The sequence below is a fragment of the Chanodichthys erythropterus genome, chromosome 3 (genome assembly GCF_024489055.1).
Source record: "Chanodichthys erythropterus isolate Z2021 chromosome 3, ASM2448905v1, whole genome shotgun sequence".
NCBI lineage: Eukaryota > Metazoa > Chordata > Actinopteri > Cypriniformes > Xenocyprididae > Chanodichthys > Chanodichthys erythropterus.
The window spans coordinates 63,094,208-63,116,099 of NC_090223.1; the positions used below are offsets into that span (position 1 = coordinate 63,094,208).

A 21,892-nucleotide genomic window follows, 5' to 3' on the forward strand; every position below is an offset into this window, starting at 1 on the left:
ATATTTAGAAAAATAATCCATCTCTGTGTGTTCACGCAAGAAGGTCAAAAACCAAAGTGAACATGACGGTAATCCACATGACCTCAGTTGATTAATCAACTTCTTCTGAAGTGAAACAATAGGTGTGTTTTTGGAAAATACTGTTATGTTAAATTTGTTACATTACAGATTTGCAAACTGTCCAATATGGGCTCAAAGTCAACATGTTGTAATTTGTGATGTGTTTTAAAGCTTGAGGAATCATTTGGATGTACAGACTTTAAAATATTAGTATTTTTCTAACACACACCTAGTGTTTCACTTCAACTAGGGTCATGTTGACTATTTCATGTTTTTTACTGTGAAGCTGTTTTGTATAAAGTTCCACAGAAATAAAGATGACTTGACTATGAACATTATCCTGTACCTGTGACTTGTGGTTCTCCAGCACAATCGTTGGGCTGGTGGGGCGGACAGCAAGTGGACAAGCGTCTTGACAGATGGGTTTTGACCCGCACCTGTTCCAGACAGAAACAGATATTAACACAAGTGCAGAGAACATATCAATTCATAAATTACACAAATAAAATAATACAATTTGCTTAACAGTGCTTAATTAAAAAAAAAATAAAAATCTACTTAAAAGTGTCTCATCATTCTCACCTTGTTGCTGTTGCACAAACCGTCTCTGCTTCTGCTACTGAAAATAAAAAGTAGATTTTTTTTCAGTAATGAATGACACATGTAAACCTGTAAGTCGTGACAAATAAGCATCTTCTGTTACAAGCAACTTACTGAATCACTGGCTCAACTGGATAATCGAAAACAGCTTCATTCAGCAGAAAGTGAATAAAAATTATATTATAGTAAGGCTATATTAATAATGATAATAATAATAGTAGAAAAATTGAGCGTATGAAATGCCATTAATGCCAAACCAGCATATGCCTGAACTTTAATAACGAGAAAATAATGTGTGCCTAATTAACAAGTTTAGTAAAACATTAAATTTAGCCAAAAAACAAAACAAAAAAAAACTTATGTTACAGGCGACTATCAGTGACAGGAGCATCATAGATCGACAACAGCAGGCAGCACCGTCTCCCAAACACTCTACAGCTGAAATTTTAAAAAAAATATTAAACATTTGTTGTGTGTAACGTTAGTTTTCACTAGTGTCCAAATTAAAAACAACTAACTTTAAAACGGAAATCTGAAAATATCAAATGCGTCTCATGTGAGCAAATAAACAAACGGGGCATTAATTTGACAAATAAAGTAAAAAAAAAAAACCTTGACAATAAAACATTATACATTCAAAGTAGCAATGAACATTACATATGTGAAAAATGACGACTAAAAATAAAGTTATAACGTTAGCTTTTACCTTTTACTCCGAGAACTCCCGGTTGACAGACGACCGTTACAGTTCAAAATGACGCGCATGCGCAGTACTCCAATGCTGCGTCCCAATTCGCATACTTATACTATATACTAAAAGTATGTACTTTTTTTTGTAATGGAAAAGTACATACTTTTGAGTGTGTAACAAAAGAGTATGCATGTTCTGGGACATACTACGAAGACGTCATATAACGGAAGAGAACGTTGTTGCCTAGTTACGCACGTCACGGTAAACAAAGCATTTGACATTTCATTCATTCTTATAAATCAATATAACATTATTTACCATTCCCATTTTATATATATTTATATATATATATATCCCCCACATTTAATTTACACCACACTAAAATGCATCCTACCAACTTGGAGAGAGAAGCAACACGTCGTCGTCGTCGATCTACCAGACGCAGGTCTTTCGTGAGGAGACTGGTGCTGACGTTCATGTTCAATAATAATGTGTGTAACAATGAAAGCTAAACTTAAGATAAAATAAGTTAAAATACGTTAAGTAAAAAGAAAGGACTAAACAGAAACATATCAAGTAACTTTTATACATTATATATATATGTATATAAATATATATACATATACATATGTATTACTTGATGGGTTTCTGTTTATATATATATATAAAACAGAAACCCATCAAGTAATACATATATATATATATATATATATATATATATATATATATATATATATATATATATATATATATATAAATATAGAACAGAAATATAATTATAATACAGAAAGAAAAAGACAGGACACACTGTACTGGAGCCTTTTTATTTATTTTGTAGACTGACAACATCACACCATACTGTCAGCTGAATGCAACAGTACCCATCCTAAGGCTGTTTCTGGACAGAGAATCTGACCTCCGCCCCCATCTGCGCCTGACTAGACAATCCATAGTCAACCTCATAGCTGCACTTCCTTATGAGGTTGACCATGGATGGTCAAAAGACATCGAGGTGGTCATGTTTCTTTTCTGGCTGGCACATGCTGCATCCTATCGGGTTGTTGCCTCAGCCTTTGGGATCCCCAAGTCAACAGTGCACAGAGTGGTGCACAAAGTCAGCAGGGCTATCCTTGCCCTGCTAAAAAATATGGTGCGTCTCCCTCAGGGTGAAGAGCTGGAGGAGGTTGGTGCAGGGTTTGCCAGGCTGGCAGGGTCTCCTGCTTTTCACATGGCAGTCGGAGCCATTGACGGCTGCCACATCCGAATAAAGCCACCTGCCGTCAACGCCGCCTGTTATTTTAACAGGAAACTGTTCCATTCTGTGCAGCTCCAGGCTGTATGTGACCACAGAGGGAAGTTTATAGACATCTGTGTTGGCTTTCCTTGGTCTGTCCATGACGCGAGGACCCTCAAGAACAGCCCCATTTACAGCAGGCAGCTGTATCCACCTGAGGGCCGGTGCATCTTGGGAGATGGTGGGTACCCCTGCCTGACATCACCCATTACCATCATGACACCCTACCGCGAGCCTGTTGCCTCTCCAGTTGAGGCCCGCTACAATAGGCATCATTCTAGGGCCAGATGCATAATTGAGAGGGCCTTCGGGATGCTGAAGACCCGCTGGAGGTCCATCTTTTTTAAAGCACTAGAAGTGAGCCCAGACTTCACCCCCATTGTCGTTACATGTTGTGTAATTCTACACAACATGTGCTTTGCAACCGGTGACATAATTGATGCAGAAGTGGATGACGATGATGTCAATGAGGACAACGGCGAAGCCAGAGAAGTAGTGTGTGGGGATACCTTGAGGAACCGTCTGGCAGCAGCAGTTTCGGCACCAGAAATCTACGTACCTGCACTAGTAGAACATGATTATGTTTAAAATCATGTATCAACTCAACTCATGTGCTCAAACTTAACTCAACTCAAGCTCACATCACAACTCAACATTGTTACAAAGTTCTATAAATGTTCTGTTCTAATATAAATCACACCCCCAGTTAAATAAATTAATAATAAATTAACTAATGGTCATAGTAATTATATAGATTTTTTGCTGCCATTATTAAAAATATTCTAATCAACATAAAATTTGTCATTGGTTTCATTATATCATAGGTTTACATCTGTTTATAGCTCTAAAATGTGCTAAATTATAGCTGTGGACAGAAACACAAAATTCAAGAGAATCACACCAGAGATTTTGTTATTTTTCATTTTGATTTTTCATTTATTATTATTGTTGTTGTTATTATTTTTAGTATTATTCATACAATTATTTTTTCATTAAACTTTTGGCAAGGACCTCCATTAAAGTAAGGAACCTCTCTTCCCTAGCTGCAGCCTCTCTTCTCATTTCTTCATCCCTCAGCTCCATTCTAGCCCTAAACTCTTCTTCTCTCCTTCTAGCTTCTTCCGCTCTCTCTTTTCTCTCTTCTTCTTTTCTCCTCTCTCTCTTCAAACTCTCTTTCTCTTCTTTCCTCTCTCAGATTTTCTTGGTCTTCTCTCTTTGCCTCCCTTTCCTCCAGTTCTCTCAGATAGATTAAAAGATCACTCTCTCCTAACCCTCTTTCTTTTTCCGCCAGTAACATCAGAAGGGCCAGCAACAGAGGGAGAGGAACCAATAGCATCATCTTGGTTGCCAGATTGTATTAGCACTGGTGGGGTGATGGATGGCTTAGAACCTAATGCAGCATCCATCACCCCATACCACTTCCAAGATGCTGCTGTCGCTTCCCCTCCCTCTGTGCTGACCCCTGACTGTGGACACTTAAGATCCTATAACATTTATAGGGAAAAAAAGACTCACAATTAGTTAAATATTGAATATAAACTAATTATTCATATTTATGTTAATACATGTCAAAATGCAATATCTCATTTACTTTATACTTTTGCTTCAAATTTTCCCATTTCTTCTTTACCCAAGCTGCCGAAATTTTTCCAGTCAGGTTTTTTTCATGGATGAAAGCTCTTATATACACAAAAGAGAATACAGTAAGTAAATATATTCACAACAACATCTGTGAAAATCTTGGAATGTGTGAAATCAGTCCATTAAGCCTTAACACGGAACAGATTTTACTAATTTAAAGCTAATAACAAGCAGCACAAACAGTAGTAATAACAAACTGGAAGACATAACCCTATTTAGCCCAGGCAAACCTCAGTTTGCCACATTTTTTTTTTTTACATATATCTGAATAGCCTTACAGTAAAGTTTCTATTAATATCAAAGATTATTCTGTCATCTAAACACTTATGTTTTGTCATGAATTGGCAAATTTAACTTTTTAACTGCAAACAATATAGATCTGGAGCAGTTTTGGGTACAGTTAGATGTGTATGTTTTAATGTACCCTGTAATCCAAAAAATATCCTCTTATGCTTCTTAATTTATATGCTTACATCATTATTAACATACATATTTTATAAAAATAAGCTTGACTAAATTTGATTACTTTTATTTCGATTTAATCAGCCTATATAACTGCTTTTCAAGCTGCACAAATATGGAAATTAGCTTTTAGGTTAGACATTTTCCAGAATCCCCTCAACAAGAGCTAAAAACAATTGAAGGTCAGCATAAACTCTTCATACAGACGTTTCATTAATCTGTTCTTCTTTCTATAACCTGTTCTTATATCTTATGTAAAGATCAGACTAGAGACAACATGAACAGAATATATCAATATCCGCTACTTACTCAAAACCTTTGATGGCAGCATTTCTTTTCCCTGTGAAAAGAGATTCCATGGCAATGCGCCAATTGATGAGGCACTCTGTGTCTTCATCGGTCCCTACAAGATAAACGCGGTACTCTTTTCACACCACAACAATCCATTAATCTTACGAGATAATAAAAAATAACTTTATTTGAGCTGAACATTTAAATTCTTACACTTAAATACTGATGCCGCATCTCCTTCACCACCTCCGGTCGCCATGTTTACGCCTTCTCAAGACTCCTCCCGCCCGCGCGCAATGGGTTGTGGGCAATATTAGCCGTTAGAGTGTGCATTGATCTGCACTTCGAATTCTAACCGGAAATAGTAGACCATCCGGGTATCTTTGGAATACTCATTTCAACATACTACGATTTGGGACGTACTAATTCTAGTTTCGCATACTATTTAGGACGGATAGTATGCGAATTGGGACGCAGCAATAGACTCTTTAGAAAACGCACATGCGCAAATGGTAATTCTGTTTTGCGATGATTTACGACACCGCACGATCTGTTCCACGCATGCGCACTTCAGTTAGTGCGATTAAAGTGTTTACATGGCCGCATACTGCGATTAAAAACGGCGTACGTCACCTGTTTTAATACGATTATAGTTGATGCAATTATGAGCTTAATCACATTATTAAGTATTGTGTTTACATGAGGTAAAGTATAATCGCAATATTGCTAAAATCCCATTGTAATCGCATTATGAGGGTGCATGTAAACATGGTCAATGTTTCACCCTTTGTCACATTGCAGATGTCTGCAATGTCTCCTAAAGACATTTGTTAATTTTTATTCTTCTTAATCTACACTCAGTACCCCATAGTGACAGCAAAATACCAGAATTGTAGAAGTTTTTGCAAATTAATAAAAAATAAACTGAAATATCCAGAATTTCAGAAATTGGAACCTGCTATTGGTTGTATGTGATATTCTAATTTTGTGAGATACTGAATTTTGGGGTTTCTTTAGATATAAGCCATAGTAATCAAAATGAACACACATAATAGAAATATGTCTATATTTCTAGAAATATTAATATATATTTAATGAATCTATATAATGTATGAGTTTCACGTTTTACATTTGAATTATTGAAATTGACAAACTTCCACAATATTCTAATTTTGTGAGACCTAGCTGTATTTACTTTGTGCATGTTATGGTTTATGTGAGTTAGCAGATGCTTTTGTCCAAGGTGGCTTACAAATAAAAACAACACAAGGTTTTGCAATTAATAGCCTAATGAAAATACAATAATATACAAACCATAACTCATAATAATTATTTAATTTATGCTGAAAAGATGTCTTTAGGCCCCTTTTGAAAGACCCAAAACATCTTATGTTATAGGGTAGTCTTAATTAATGGTATTTTACTTTATCATAGGAGGAACAGGTAGAAGTGGAGGAGCTGCCCCTCACATTGAAACATATGTACCGGGCAGAATACATCGTAAGGAACAGTGTTGGGCTTTTCACTGGCCAGGTGCAAGAACCAACATGTTGATGGATCATGATGACCAAAGGAAAGCGTGGAGGGTGCTGATGGAGTCGATGAAGTGCGATGCCAAGGAGCCTTTCACGTTCATTTTTGAAAACATCCCGGACATGGAAACCTTCATGATTATTTCCAAAGACACCCTCAACCTGAGAGTAAATGCTGGAGTTGGTGTGCACAGTCACCCATATACATTTTGTTAGTATGAGTGTGTATCTGGGTGACTCTGCGTAAGTGTGCGAGAGAGAGAGAGTGTGTGTGTGTGTGTGTGAGGGAGAGAGAGAGAGTGTGTGTGTTTGTTTTTATTACATAGTGGGGTCCTCAACACGTTAGCACACTCACATAGTGGGGACCAAAAACATAGTGGGGACCAAAAACATAGTGGGGACCAAATGCCCGGTCCCCACAATGTTTTGCTTGTAATCGGCTCAGGAGGCGGTGCTGATATGCCTAGTGCAGTTTTTTTCTTGATCCCCTCCATGAACAAAAACCGGATTTCTGTGTGTGAATGTGTGTGTGGCTGCGCTGCTCTGTGGCGCCCCTGTAGCCTGGTCACGGAACTGCACCTCTACACACACATATGACGTCATATCTGAAGATACACCTCTTTTCAACTGCTCATGCGCGAATCGCTTAGTTAAACGACAAAAACAACTTTAAACAGTGTCTGTCAACGGGGAAAGTACATTCTTACAGGTAATTAACCTACTTGTAAATATTATATTACATAATTCAATAAATAAACATCACAAATTCGAATTATTTTTAAGAATGTTCACGTGATGGAGTTTTCTAATGAGATTAATTAACGTTAAAATTTTTAGTAAAGTTTTTATAAAGTCATAATCTTTGAATGTGTCGAATGAACTATTGATAAATTAAAATTTCACGTCGTTATACAATATAAAGTGTTTACTTGTGCGTGTTACTGCGTATTGTAAAGTGTTATAAACTGCGGCGTGGCGGGAGATTGTGAGGCCGCGTGACATCTCAGAATCACTGGAACCGGAGGAGCGACGGGAGATGGCCTGTTGAAATGAGACCGAGAAGAAGAAGAAAACCATTAAAAGATGCGGAAGATCATGTTCTCCGTTGCATCGACAAGACTGACGCACTGGAGGCCAAACACATAAACGATTATAAAGGTAGGTTTGTAAAGAACTTGGTTGTTGTCGTGACTGGATTCTGATTAGCACTATGGCGCTCCCCACATGACGCGGGAAATATAAATATATATCATGGCCATGAATAGGAAGTCTTCCACGAATGAATTATGAAACTGCTAACACCAGGGAATAAAATAGGAAATCGTGGCCATGAATAAACAAGGCAGCGAATGATTTCTTATTTTTGTTAGCACGATATAGCAAAGAGCCTAGTAATGCTAGCAGGGCTCATTTCTTAATTGGTAACGTTATGAGTGTTAAATATATAGTAATCACATACGATTTAACTGATTTAAGTGGTCTAAAAATAGTAAACAAGTAATCATGATTATTTTATAGGATCTGAGTCCATTGGAATATAAAAGGTTATTGTGTTTTTTTGTTTGTTTTAGCAGTTTTAAATTGCTCTTTGTGAAAGTATCTGTAAATTAATGAAAGAAATAAGCATGAGCTATGAAAGAATGTTGAATACATTGGTTAAACTATTACAAAGCATAAAAGTTGTTTACATTTGGCTAACCATCAGTGTATTAGTTACATGTCTACAAGGAATTGTATTAACAATTGTATCCCCCCCCCCTCCTCTTTTTTTTTCAGGTTGTGGAGTGTTTGCCTTAATTCTTTTTATTAAAGGAGATTTTGTTGTGGAATATAGGGGAGAAATGATCACCTTAATTGAAGCCGAACAAAGAAGAAAGGCCAATCATGACACTTTTTTTATGTTAGACTTCATCTGGCAGAACAAGTGGAGGTAGTTGGGTTTTTTTTTTTGTTGTTGTTGTTTAATGAATACATTTTAAAATTGACAGTAAAAAAAAGTAATTTTTATTTTGTTCAAATCCAAATTTGTCTTGTTGTGGTTTGTTTGGCTAAATGATCAATTTTTGTTTCCTGAAGCATTGATGCAACTCATGAGGATGGCTCCCTTGGCCGCCTTATAAATAATGATCACATAAACCAAAATTGTACAATGAAAAGGATTATCGTTGAGGGAAAACCCCGTTTGTGCCTGTTCGCTGCAAGAGATATCATTCCTGGAGAGGAACTCACATATGACTATGGAGGAAGTCACTGGCCTTGGAGAAAGGTTTGGCAAAATTTTATATTATAATACTTTTATAATTTGTACAGTAGAGGAAATGGAAAGTTTTTAATTAAAGACACAGTATGTGCATTTTTTAAGATTAAAATATATAAATAAACTAGAATAATGCTATACAGGTGCTGGTCATATAATTAGAATATCGTGAAAAAGTTCATTTTTTTATTGTAAATTATTCTAAAAAATTAAACTTTCATTTATACTAGATTCCCTACATGTAAAGTAAAACATTTCAAAAGTTTTTTTTTTGTTGTTTTTTTTTAATTTGTTGATTAGAGTGTACAGCTAATGAAAGTCCAAAATCCAGTATCTCAAAATATTAGAATATTTACATTTGAGTTTCATTTAATGACGATCCCTACAGTATAAATTCTGGGTATCTCTTGTTCTTTGAAACCACACTAATGGGGAAGACTGCTGACTTGGCAATGGTCCAGGAGACAATCATTGACACCCTCCACAAAGAGAGTAAGTCACAGAAGGTCATTACTGAATGTGGTGGCTGTTTACAGAGTGATGTATCAAAGCATATTAAATGCAAAGTTGACTAGAAGGAAGAAATTGGGTAGGCAAAGGTGCACAAGCAACAGGGATGACCACAAGCTTGAGAATACTGTCAAGTAAAGCCGATTCAGACACTTGGGAGAGCTTCACAATGAGTCAAATGAAGCCGGAGTCAGCGCATCAAGAGTCACCACACTCAGACATCTTCAGGAAAAGGACTACCAAGCCACTTCTGAAACAGAAACAACGTCAGAAGCATCTTACCTGGGCTAAGGAGAAAAAGAACTGGACAGTGAACAGTGGTCGAAAGTCCTCTTTTCAGATAAAAGTACATTTTGCATTTCATGTTGAAATCATGGTCCCAGAGTCTGAAGGAAGACTGGAGAGGCACAGAATCCAAGCTGCTTGAAGTCTAGTGTGAAGTTTCTGAAGTTAGTAATGATTTGGGGGGCCGTGACGTCTGCTGGTGTTGGTCCATTGTGATTTATCAAGTGCAAAGTCAATGCCTTTAGGTAACATCTTCCAGGAGATTTTGGAGCACTTTATGCTTCCATCTGCTGACAAGCTTTATGGAGATGCTGATTTCCTTTTCCAGCAGGACTTTAGCACCTGCCCACAGTGCAAAAACCACTTCCAAGTGGTTTGCTGACCATGATATTACTGTGTTTTATTGGCCAGCCAACATGCCTGACCCCTGAATCTATGGGATATTTTCAAGAGAAAGATGAGAAACAGTCGATCCAACAATATACAGATGATCTGAAGGCTCAATAGTGCCTCAGCAGTGCCACAGGCTGATCACTTCCATGCCACACTTCACTGATGCTGTAATTTGTGCTAGGAGCAAGTCATTTGCTGTAATATGTGCTGCCGACCAAGTATTGAGTGTACAAATGAACATACTTTAAAGAACTTGAACTTTTCTGTTTTGAAAATCCATTTTTTGATTAATCTTATGAAATATTCTAATATTTTGAGATACTGGATTTTGGACTTTCGTGAGCTGTACGCTCTAATCATCAAAATTTAAAAAAACAACAACAAAAAAAAAAAACTTTTGAAATTTTTTACTTTACATGTAGGGAATCTAGAATATATGAAAGTTACATTTTTAAAAATAATTTACAATAAAAAAAAATGAACTTTTTCACGATATTCTAATTATATGACCAGCACCTGTATATTTGTCTGCATAACAATGATGATTTAGGCCATATTTTTCAAAGATAGTACCAAGAGGGAGCATATGTAGAGAAAATAACAAGGGAGCCCTGAGGAATCCCACAGGTCAATGGTACAGAAGATGAAATTTACCAATATTGACAGAAATACAACCCAAAAATAACCTGCAGGGAAAGTTCTGGGAAGGATCTCTTTAGGTTATGAGATTAAACTCAAAAATAACCTGCAGGGAATGTTCTCTTTAGGTTGCAAAAAAAGAACCAATAGAGAACGTTCTTATTTGGTTCCCCCAAAAAATAACCAAACAGGAATCATATGGGAATGTTAGGGGAACATTTGTGTTTGCTGGGTTTATTCTTATTTGAAGGGTTTTGTTAACATATTTGTTAAAATTAAGGACGTTACAAAAGACATACGGAAAATACAATAAAAATAATGTAAGTTTGTCCGGGCAGCTAATTTTTTCCATATAATTTCCATCAAAACTGGCTAATTATTCAACAAGAGCAATAGGCAGAGTTACTCAACATTGTGCAACACAATTTGGATACCACATGCCAACTTATAATGCTTGACTTTTTCAGAAAAAAAAAGAAGTGGAGAGTTTTTTGCCGCTTTCGAACTCTTCTTGACCTCTATGAATGTTGAATACAGTTAGCGCGGGACCGCGGGTGCGACTGTGGGCGTGTCGTGACGTGACAAGTGAGTGACTGATTGCCATGGAAACATGAATGTCATGTATAGACTATTCTGTCTCTTTGAATCTTAAATCATTCTGCATTTATATACATTGCTCCATTAAAACCCCAACAGGTCATGAACAACTTTTTATAAAAAGTTCTCTTACGTATTCTACACCCCTGAGCTTGCGGTTCATCTTCTCAACTTTCTTCTGACTCTACTTCAGTGACAATGGTGTTGATCAGTGCAAGATCTCTTTCAAATAAGTCTTTTATTTTGTAGGATCTTTTCTTCTTGCATGATTTGAATTTTCTATTTATTTCTGAGACGGCTCAACGTTGGTGATATGGCTCCTTTTTCTGAACTTTCTCTCCTCCAGACTGTAGCTTTTTTAGCTTTTGGTTGCTGTTGAATCTCAGGTGCTAGATGTTTTTCAGTCCTTGTTCTGGTATGGGACCTGAGGAGTTGATTATCCAGTTTAACTCTTCATGTTCTGATGTTTTGAATTCTGTGGCTCCTTTGAAAACTAGGAAGAAGAAAGGCAAGACTCAGCCCTGGTTGAACAGCAATAGCAATACTCTTAGACAAGAGTGCAGGAGGGCTGACCGTTAATGGCTCCAAGATAAATTACAAGTCTCGTATGAATCTTTGAGAGATTGTTTGACGAAGTTTCAAAAAGTAGTTAAATTAGATAGATCAAACAGTTTTTTTTACATTACTTCAAAGAATTTTCCTAATTCAAAAATACTCTTTTCTACTATTACAGTACTTCAACCAGTTGTCCTTCCTTCAATTTCTTTTTCTGTGGACACATGTGAAACGTAAAAATTTTTACTGGTAAGATTGTTGGAATTGGCTCTTGGATTTCATCTGTTAGTAATGATCCTGCTTCTTTTGTTGCTCTTTTGAAAAAAATTGAGTTTTGTTCCTGTGTCTGTCACAACTTCAAAACATAGTTGCACAAATGAAGCCTACTTGTTCCTCATGTGATGTTATCTCATCTGCTTTAGTTAAGAGGTGGTGGACTCAAATAGTCCAAGCGTGTTATCATTTGTCAATAGTTGTGAATCTTGATGCCTCTAACATGAATAACTTTCGTCCTATTTCAAAATGCTCTTTCATTTCAAAGACATTAGAGAAAACGGTATTTGTACAACTGAATGTTAGAAATAATATCTCAATAGATTTCAATCAGGCTTCAGAGCTGGTCATAGCACAGAGTCTGCTCTATTGAGGGTTTCAAATTATATTTTATTAGATGTAGATTCAGGTAGTCCTGTTGTTCTATTGTTAGATCTCAGTCCTGCTTTCAATACAGTCGATCATGTTAAGATTTTTGATAAGCACAGTATAAATTACCATCTGTACGCTGATGATTCCCAAATTTACTTCTCTATAAAACATGGGGAGCTATCTTCTCGAGTCTTTCTTTAACTGTTTGGCTGATGTTAAGTGTTGGTTGGCAAACAACTTTCTCCAACTGAATGAAGACAAGTCTGTTGTCTGAGGATGTGACATGGATTGTAATAAAAACCTGTTATTGCTTCCTGGGGAAAACTTTCCTTTGTGAAAAATCTTTATTTTTGACTGAGCTTAAATTTGATCATCAAATCTAGAACGCAATATCGCGTTCAATATCGATATGTATCGCCGTTGATATTGAACGCGATATTGCGTGTCTTATCAGTGATCTACGGCTCGGTCTATTGAATGCCGCTTCATTTGAAAGCAGGTGATGGCGATTTAGCGGTAATCAGGGAACCGGCTTTACTGAAGAAATGCGCGTGACAAAAGCATTCGATACATCGCCCAGCCCTATTACCTCGGCATAGTTGAATAACAAGAGTTCAGTACATGGAAAAGACATACATTGAGTTTCAAACCCCATTGTTTCCTCCTTCTTATGTAAATCTCATTTGTTTAAAAGACTTCCGGAAAACACTTGGATCTCAACATAACACCGACTGTTATGTAACAGTCGGGATCATTAATATGTATGACCCCAATATTTGCATAATGCCAGCCCATTCGACGCATTAGACAAGGAAAGGCAGTATTAACGGCTGGATCTGTGCACAGACAAGGTAAGCAAGCAAGAACAATAGAGAAAAATGGCAGATGGAGCAATAATAACTGACATGATCCATGATATGATATTTTTAGTGTTATTTGTAAATTGTCTTTCTAAATGTTTCATTAGCATGTAGCTAATGTACTGTTAAATGTGGTTAAAGTTACCATCGTTTCTTACTGTATTGACAGAGACAAGAGCCGTCGCTATTTTCATTTTTAAACACTTGCAGTCTGTATAATGCATAAACACAACTTCATTCTTTATAAATCTCTCCAACAGTGTGTAATGTTAGCTTTAGCCACAGAGCATAGCCTCAAACTCACACAGAATCAAATGTAACCATCTAAATAAATACTTTACTCACATAATTCGAAGCATGCATACAGTATGCATGACGAACATCTTGTAAAGATCCATTTGAGGGTTATATTAGCTGTGTGAACTTTGTAAATGTGCTGTAATATAGTCTACAGCTCGTGTGGCAGAGGAAGCGCATCTCTTAAAGGGGCCGTGGTGAAAAAATCAGTGCATAGTTAATGATGCCCCAAAATAGGCAGTTAAAAAAATTAATTAAAAAAAATCTATGGGGTATTTTGAGCTGAAACTTCACAGACACATTCAGGGGACACCTAGGACTTATATTACATCTTGTAAAAAAACAATCTAGGGCACCTTTAAATAAGTTATGAAGTCAAATATTGAGCTTCCACCAGACCGCCTTCCTTATTCAAGTTATGAAGAAGGTGTAAACTGGCATCGTGTCAATTACACTTTTTCCATAAGCTGAAAAGAGAAGACATGGGACGTAGTGTAAGCTTTGAGAACTGCAAGAGTTTTACACTTTTAACATTTAAGAGGCTGTTGTGTCAACAAATATTGCTATATAGCTGTTCAATTTTATTTCGATTTTAGAAAATAAACATGATTTCCATTAATCAAATATTTTCTTTCTTATTTTCACTGGCATTTCTGGACTAGTGCATCTTTGAGCCTAAATTCAGCATGAGTAAAATACTTAAGTACAGTTAATATCAGATACTCCAAGACTTTTACTCAAGTTGTCTTAGAAATGGTAACTTGTAATGGAGTAATTTTTACTCTGTACTTTTACTCAAGAATGGTTTTTAGGTACTCTTTACACATCTGCTCTTTCCACAGTGACGACTTCAAAAAGTTCAGTTCTCTTTCAAGTGAATCCTCATGTGGACCTTAAGGTTACCTTTATATATGAAACTCTTTCCACACTGATCACATGTAAATGGCTTCTCTTTAATGTGAATTCTCCTGTGTTCCCTAAGGCTTCCTTCCCGTGTGAAGCCATTCCCGCACAGAGTGCAGGTGTAAGGCTTTTTTCCGGTGTGAGTGCTCATGTGGTCCATAAGGTGTCCTTTTCGACTGAAACTCTTTCCACACTGTTGACAGGTGTAAGGCTTTTCTCCAGTGTGAATTCTCATGTGGACTGTAAGGTTTCCTTTCTCACTGAAACTCTTTCCACACTCTTGGCAGGTGTAAGGCTTTTCTCCAGTGTGAATTCTCATGTGAATTTCAAGTTTTCCTTTATTACTGAAACTCTTTCCACACTCTTGACAGGTGTAAAGCTTTTCTCCAGTGTGAATTTTCATGTGGGCTGTAAGGCTTCCCTTTTGACTGAAACTCTGTCCACATTGTTGGCAGATATATGGCTTTTCTCCAGTGTGAACTCTCATGTGGCCTATAAGGCTTCCTTTATGACTGAAACCCTTCCCACATTGTTTGCAGGTGAAAGGCTTTTCTCTAGTATGGATTCTCATGTGGATTTTAAGGCTTCCCTTTTGACTGAAACTCTGTCCACATTGTTGGCAGATATATGGCTTTTCTCCAGTGTGAATTCTCATGTGGCCTATAAGGCTTCCTTTATGACTGAAACCCTTCCCACATTGTTTGCAGGTGAAAGGCTTTTCTCTAGTATGGATTCTCATGTGGATTTTAAGGCTTCCCTTTTGACTGAAACTCTGTCCACATTGTTGGCAGATATATGGCTTTTCTCCAGTGTGAATTCTCATGTGGCCTATAAGGCTTCCTTTATGACTGAAACCCTTCCCACATTGTTTGCAGGTGAAAGGCTTTTCTTTAGTATGGATTCTCATGTGGATTTTAAGGCTTCCTTTATGACTGAAACTCTTTCCACATTGTTGGCAGGTGAATGGTTTCCCTCCAGTGTGAATTCTCATGTGGACTTTAAGGTGTTTTTTGTGTGTGACACTCTTAGTTCCTGTCTTTTGAACTCCTTTTTGTGGGGAAACCTGTGTTGATCTTTCCCCATTCATGAAATCATGATGTTCATCGTAATATTCTTTCTCTTCTTCCCTTTCATTAGGTTCATGACTCACTTCTTTCAGTGCCATTAGGTCTAGGACAAAAATAGACATATAAAAATTTAGACATTTAAAGCATCAAAACCAACAACATGTATGTTCTATACCCTATCCTATCCTACCTTATCCAATCCTATGGATCAGGGATGGGCAGGTTTGGTACTGGAGGACCACTGTCTTTCATCCCTAATCAAATACACCTGCCTGAAATTTCCAAGCATTCCTGAAGACTTAAGGCCGATTTATATTTCTGCGTCACATGTACGCTGTAGGCTGCAAGTACCACGCGTAGCCTGATGTGCAACATCTCTGTGCTATAATGTAACGCATCAATTCTACACAGACCACAAGTGCTGTGATTGGTCTGTTAGAATCCCTCCCTCAAGTCAAAAGATTGGTGTGGAGCAATCGGAGAAGAGCGAGTGTGTGGCAAGGGGGCGTGGTTCAGCAGCGGGAGAGAGAGGAAGGAGACGAGCCGTCCGTAAGTAGGTCAAGTGCAAATGATAAACACCTGTGTCTCATTGCAGTAAATGACATGTGGAGACCAGATAAAGCCACCAGGAAAAAGGAAGTGGCTGAGAGAGAAGCTGTGCATCCTCCGGAGGTCGCATTCGAAGGTTGCATACTTCATTGAGGTTGTATCATTTCAGAAAAGTAGGACTCTCCGAACGTGACCTTGGAATGCGTCCTTTTTTCACAGGAATTCGGAGGATGCGTGAGGTGTATCCTTCGCTGCTGCAGATAGCCCACAATTTTTGCGTCGCTGTTAACAGCCGTCATTTATTTGAAAAAAATAAATAAATGGAGTCGGCAAATGTACATACACTGCGTTCCAAATTATTATGCAAATGACATATCAGTAAGATTTCAGTACAATAAACATTCAGATTTTAGTTTTTCTAAGAAAATGTTTGTTTGTTTATTTATCCGTGTCTTTTTAGATAACTGGTATCAAACTCAGACAAAATAATTTGCCAGATCTATGGAAACCCTACTTAGAGGTTGTTCCACATTATTAAGCAAGTCACAGTTTTCATGCAATATGGGGAGGAAGAAAGATCTTTCTGAAGATGAAAAGCATGAAATGGTGCAATGTTGTGCAAAAGGCATGAAAACAACTAATATTGTGAGAAACTGAAAGGAGATTATCGAATTATCATAAGATTTGTGAGTGATTTAGAGCACAGCAGAACTCGGTCAGATAAATTATTAATAATTAAAAAGATAATAATTGTATTAAAAGGGCAGCTATAAAAAAGCCAGTGTTGAGCAGCAAACAGGTATTTGAAGCTGCTGGTGCCTCTGGATTCTCAAGAAACTCTCCATGCAGGCTGGCAGTTGTGCGTAAAGATGCATTTTAGACACCACTAACCAAACCTGGTAAAAGTTACACTAAACCATGTCAAATTATCCATTACTCCTATTTTTTCTGTAATTTAATTACAGTTACTTCTGATGTAATTAAACTAAATACTGTGTTTAGAACAATTATATATATATAATACAATAGTGGATTTAACATCAAAATTATAGCTGTCAATAGATTAAATTTTAATCGCAATTAATCACGATTAATCTCACACTTATTGTGAAATTAAGCATACACCAGATTGAAGTGTGATTCTCACAAAACTGTATTTTTCATCTTTTTAAGGTAAATTTAGGTGTCTTTTCAAAAAGAGGACACTTGCAGACTCCAAAAGGACAGTTGGGTAAAGTTGGTTTTATATTCGCACATTCAGACTTCTGATAAATTCAGACTTTCCAATAAATGTGCAATAAATTAATGTTTGCCAATTTTAAGCAGCGACATGATATTGACAACCAACGATTGTCAACTTACAACATTTTTCACAGTCGATCAAAATAGGCAAGTATTGTTTTAATGACATATTTACTTGTGAATGTCCAATGTAGTGTGATTAACAAGGCTATTGAATACAGATGTCCGAATGTGCGAATATAAAACCAACTTTATCCAAGTCCAAAAGGACACCAAATCACCAAATGCTATGAGTCCAAATAATTCATATATTTATGTACACTAAAGCACCCACACACACAAAAAAAAAAAAAAAACAGCAAAACTTGTTTGAGAATTCACAGAGTATAGTGTGGCAACAGAAAAGAGCTTGTTTACATTTTAGACCAGTCCAGTTACGATACTGAACAGGACCACATTGAGAAGCTTATAAACCCATAAACCAACTGCCTTGACCTGCATATATACTGAAGTACACAGAAACATACACAGGACAAATCCAAACATTATCCTGAATGTGTGTAAAACAGTGTGAATGTACTGAAATGTGTCTGTGCAGAAATACAACATGAGATCAGTGTGTCGAGAGAGAGATGATTTAAATGATTTCCAATGATATTTGATCATTATTTTTAATAAGGATCAAATGAGTTCAGCTGTGAGAATAAAACCAACCTGTTTGTTCCTCAGTATCTTCATGTTTCACACTGAATGTTTCTTCAATCTTCATGTCTTCAGTCTCCTCTTTAATAAACGCCATCTTTAAGAAGAGAATTAAAGTTATAGTCTTCAATGACCTGTTTAGACAACAAAAAACACTCAAAACTAACGCTGCAAATTAATAAACTTTATATTTAGACATTTATTGTCTACATTTGGTATTTAAAGGATTATAGATTATATTTAAATGATTACTCTTTGATGAAAACGTGATTAGTTAGTTTGTTAGTGTTTGTTGTTCTCGTTCATGTTCACTGTTTGAGCAGCACGAGTCGCGATTCACTGAATCATTTCTCAAAGTGTTTGATTCAATTGACTCGGAGTTGAAAAGTTCAGTTTCTCCATCATGACTCTCCAGAGACTGAACTCGTGTTCATGATAAACTGATTTATGATATATAGAGAGAAATGAGACGCAGGTTTGCTGTTTCTCATCAGTGGATATGAGCTTTACTCACACAAATATCCTTCATTACAGTTAGATAAAGAATCACAATGTTACATTAAATAGTAAATAAACTCATTTCACATCGCTTGTAAAACTATTAAAACTACAAAACTGTTTCTGTCGATTAAAACAGCTTACATTCTTAAAACAAACCTTTATTCAGCAGAATCACAGCAGATGTAGGAGCGCGGCGCAGTCTTATGACGTCATGTCGCCACTTCAAAATAAAAGTCATGCATTGTCTACAATCACAGAAGTGCATAGAAATCCAAATATTTTACCAGACATTTTTTATATATTAAAATTAAAACAGTGACAAATATGGTACAAACAATGTTTAAAAGGTTATGAGTTCATTCATGTGTCCGAATTGAAACACATTAAAAGTCATTGTTTACCAGTAGGCTATATACAGGGTGTGACTTGTGAAAAAAACAGAAGAAGGGATGTTGTCAATGAAACATAAATTATCAAGTTATACATTTTGTTTTGATCATTACTAATTTAGATATCAGCCTCCCATTTCCGCACAAACCACCGCCGCATGCCTATTTATCTAAATGTACAGTAAACAGACTTAACATTCACTGTTTCAGCAGATTCTTCTCAGAGTTATAAAAAGATTAAAATTCAGATCCCCAATCCCTGTGTACAGAGCATAACTCACGAACACAAAAAGATGGCTCTGCACTCAAGCTTGAGCTCTGTTCACACCGCCAGGGACTTTTTCACTGCATGTCACTAGTGTCTGTAATGTGAAGTCGCTTGTGGGCGTTCCTAGTGCTGTCGCTCTAATATCATTGGTAAAAATAAGAAATCATTCTAATTTGACTAGGAATTAGGTTTAAAATAATTAAAAGTAACATAGGCTATTTTAGTCGGTTTAATCATATAACTTGCTGATATATTTTTATTTAATCTGTAATTTGTTTGAACAAATATGTCATGAAGCATATCTTCGTTTTCCCTTTCGGTTTTCGAATGAATTAATGAACGAATGATAAATAGTTTCAGTTGTTCCCATAATTATTTTCATAAATTTAGAATACATTTTAGTTCGAGAGTCAAGATTCAAGATTATTTGCAAGATTATTTGCTCGGGAGCACTTTGACTTGGCGCAGTAATATCTTCACTCGTGAAACTATTACTACTGGTGCAGGTCACGTTGGTTTCTATTGACAGAAATGGGAGGGAGGAGGAGAGGGAGCGGGGGCCGGTGAGAGGACTTTTCACGAGTGAAGATATTACTGCGCCAAGTCAAAGTGCTCCCGAGCACTTGCGACGTAACGCGTCAAAAGACAATAGATCCCATTATAATCCATGATATTGTCTACACTGGATGCGACGCGACAAATTCCCGACAGTAAACCGATTCCCTGTTCAATTTGTGACATAGTCCAACGGTCGTATTGTCACGTTCAGTGTAGACAGCTTTTAGTCATGTCTAGTGTAGACACGGTGTGAGCCTGATCTGTGCTATCATAGTCCTGTCCAAACTTCTACAGACCAAATATACCATATATATATGGGGGGGGTTTCAGCTCAAATGAAAAAGTTCATAAACATATATCTTTTTTTATGTATACTTATTGCAAACAAACTGCTGTCAAAAGAAGCTGGACCGCTGTCCGCAGATGAATGTGCTGCTGTTGAAAGGAACCTAGAGAAATTCATTGTGAGGAACCAAGATCCAGGGAAAATGGACTGTCAGCGTTGCATTGATGCAGAACCTCAAGTTCTAGCAAATCGAGACTGGAAGGCAAATATTTCATAAAAAAACGCATTACTTCTTTAAGAAGAAAAGTAGGGTAAAATGCAGGTATCTCAACCTTCACTAGTGTTCACCTTGGGACAAACGTTGTAAGTGTTTTCAACAAAAGGTCAGTCTTTTTCCCTTTGTTTTCATTGTATTATCCTCTTAACAACACTTGTGTGTGTTTACTCATGGTTTATGAGGACTCGTGGTTTATGTTTTTGACAATAGTGAACTGCTGAATCACATTTTGTAGCAATAAGACAATTTCACTTCAGGTCTTGTTACAATGAGTGAAAAACTAAATTGACAAAAGTGTTAATAAACCTCTTTAGCAGAAGTGACTTCACTTCCCGTTATGGCTGCAGCAACAGGCTCATGGACAAACTGGAACAACTGGATGATATTAGTATAAATACTTGAATATCATTTGGAAATATTCTACCACAGTGAGAACGCCATGGCAAGTCTTGTCCTCCATAATCATAGGTGATCTCCTCATCTTTATTTATGTCTTTTATGGCAAATAAACAAACTTGAGGCTTTCCCAGTACAATTTTTTCAATTTGGCTTTTGACTGTCGTTTACAAGTCTCCCAAGAGAGCCGTCATCAAAGGAGCATCAATGCTATATGGGAAAACAATTATTGTCACAAATGTTCACTAGTTATGCTCTAGAAAGGAATACATCATTAGTAATCACTTTAATGTGCCCCAAAACTGTGTGTGATATTTAGTTTCAGGGTTAAAAACAATCCACAGGGGGTTGCATACAGTAAAACACAGGCTACTCACCAGCAGTCATGCTGTGTTTGAAAAAGTATGCATAATTATTATTAATATAATATTTTCCCAATTTCACTTTTTCCACTAAAGTTCCTCTGTACTCGAGAATAAAGGAACCTTGTGAGTTTTTGCAAACACACCCCGACCTAAATGAAATAAAAATCAACAGAAAACTGTTAAACAGTTTAAAATGCCAAATTAAACTATTAAGATCTGGAAAAAATCCATGCTCTCTATATAAATACTGTTATGTGTATCTGTGGTGTTTGTACTTGGATGAAGTAAATGGATGAAGTTGACTGGAATGTATTAATGACATGAATATATCTTAATTTTCCTTTCAATATTGTAGTTGATGCCATCATTCAGCAATTCACATCCTTTCTCTCTGTTGAGAGCAGAGAAGAAGAATTTGAAAAAAATATGGTACATGTAATACCAGGACAAGTTAAAAAAAAAAAAAGTTAAAGAGTTGAATAAATCCTTACACTATACATCTGGCTTCTTATTTGTTCAACAAAGGCAGACACTCTGGCATCTTGTGCGATGAACAGTCCATCAAAAAGAGGTGGTTCGTCTGTCCTGTCCTGAAATTTTCATCAACAACAATTCAATAATCATAAGTGTTGCATTTACCTTAATTAATATGAAATTTAACCATAAATGTGCCACACATTCAGGTCTGTATGAATCTGATCTGGAACACTGTGTTCCACTGTGTGTATCAGCTTTTATTTGTCATCTGTCATCATTGAAACGTACTGTATCAAGTACAAA

The 21,892-nt window shown here is 36.6% G+C and overlaps 2 protein-coding genes across 2 annotated transcripts in view; one reads left to right on the forward strand and one right to left on the reverse strand.

The window, feature by feature from the left end:
* The window catches only part of LOC137005697 (gastrula zinc finger protein XlCGF57.1-like), a 661,382-nt gene that overhangs the window by 136,267 nt on the left and 503,223 nt on the right, over positions 1 to 21,892 (reverse strand). Inside the window, exon 12 of the mRNA XM_067366463.1 lies at positions 14,502 to 15,517. Coding sequence (XP_067222564.1) covers positions 14,502 to 15,517 — 1,016 coding nt within the window. The remainder of the gene's footprint in view (positions 1 to 14,501; positions 15,518 to 21,892) is intronic.
* LOC137014252 (putative nuclease HARBI1) lies at positions 711 to 3,233 on the forward strand. The gene is made up of 2 exons (XM_067378466.1): positions 711 to 731; positions 2,190 to 3,233. Exons 1-2 carry the CDS (start codon positions 711 to 713, stop codon positions 3,231 to 3,233), a joined length of 1,065 nt encoding a protein of 354 aa, XP_067234567.1.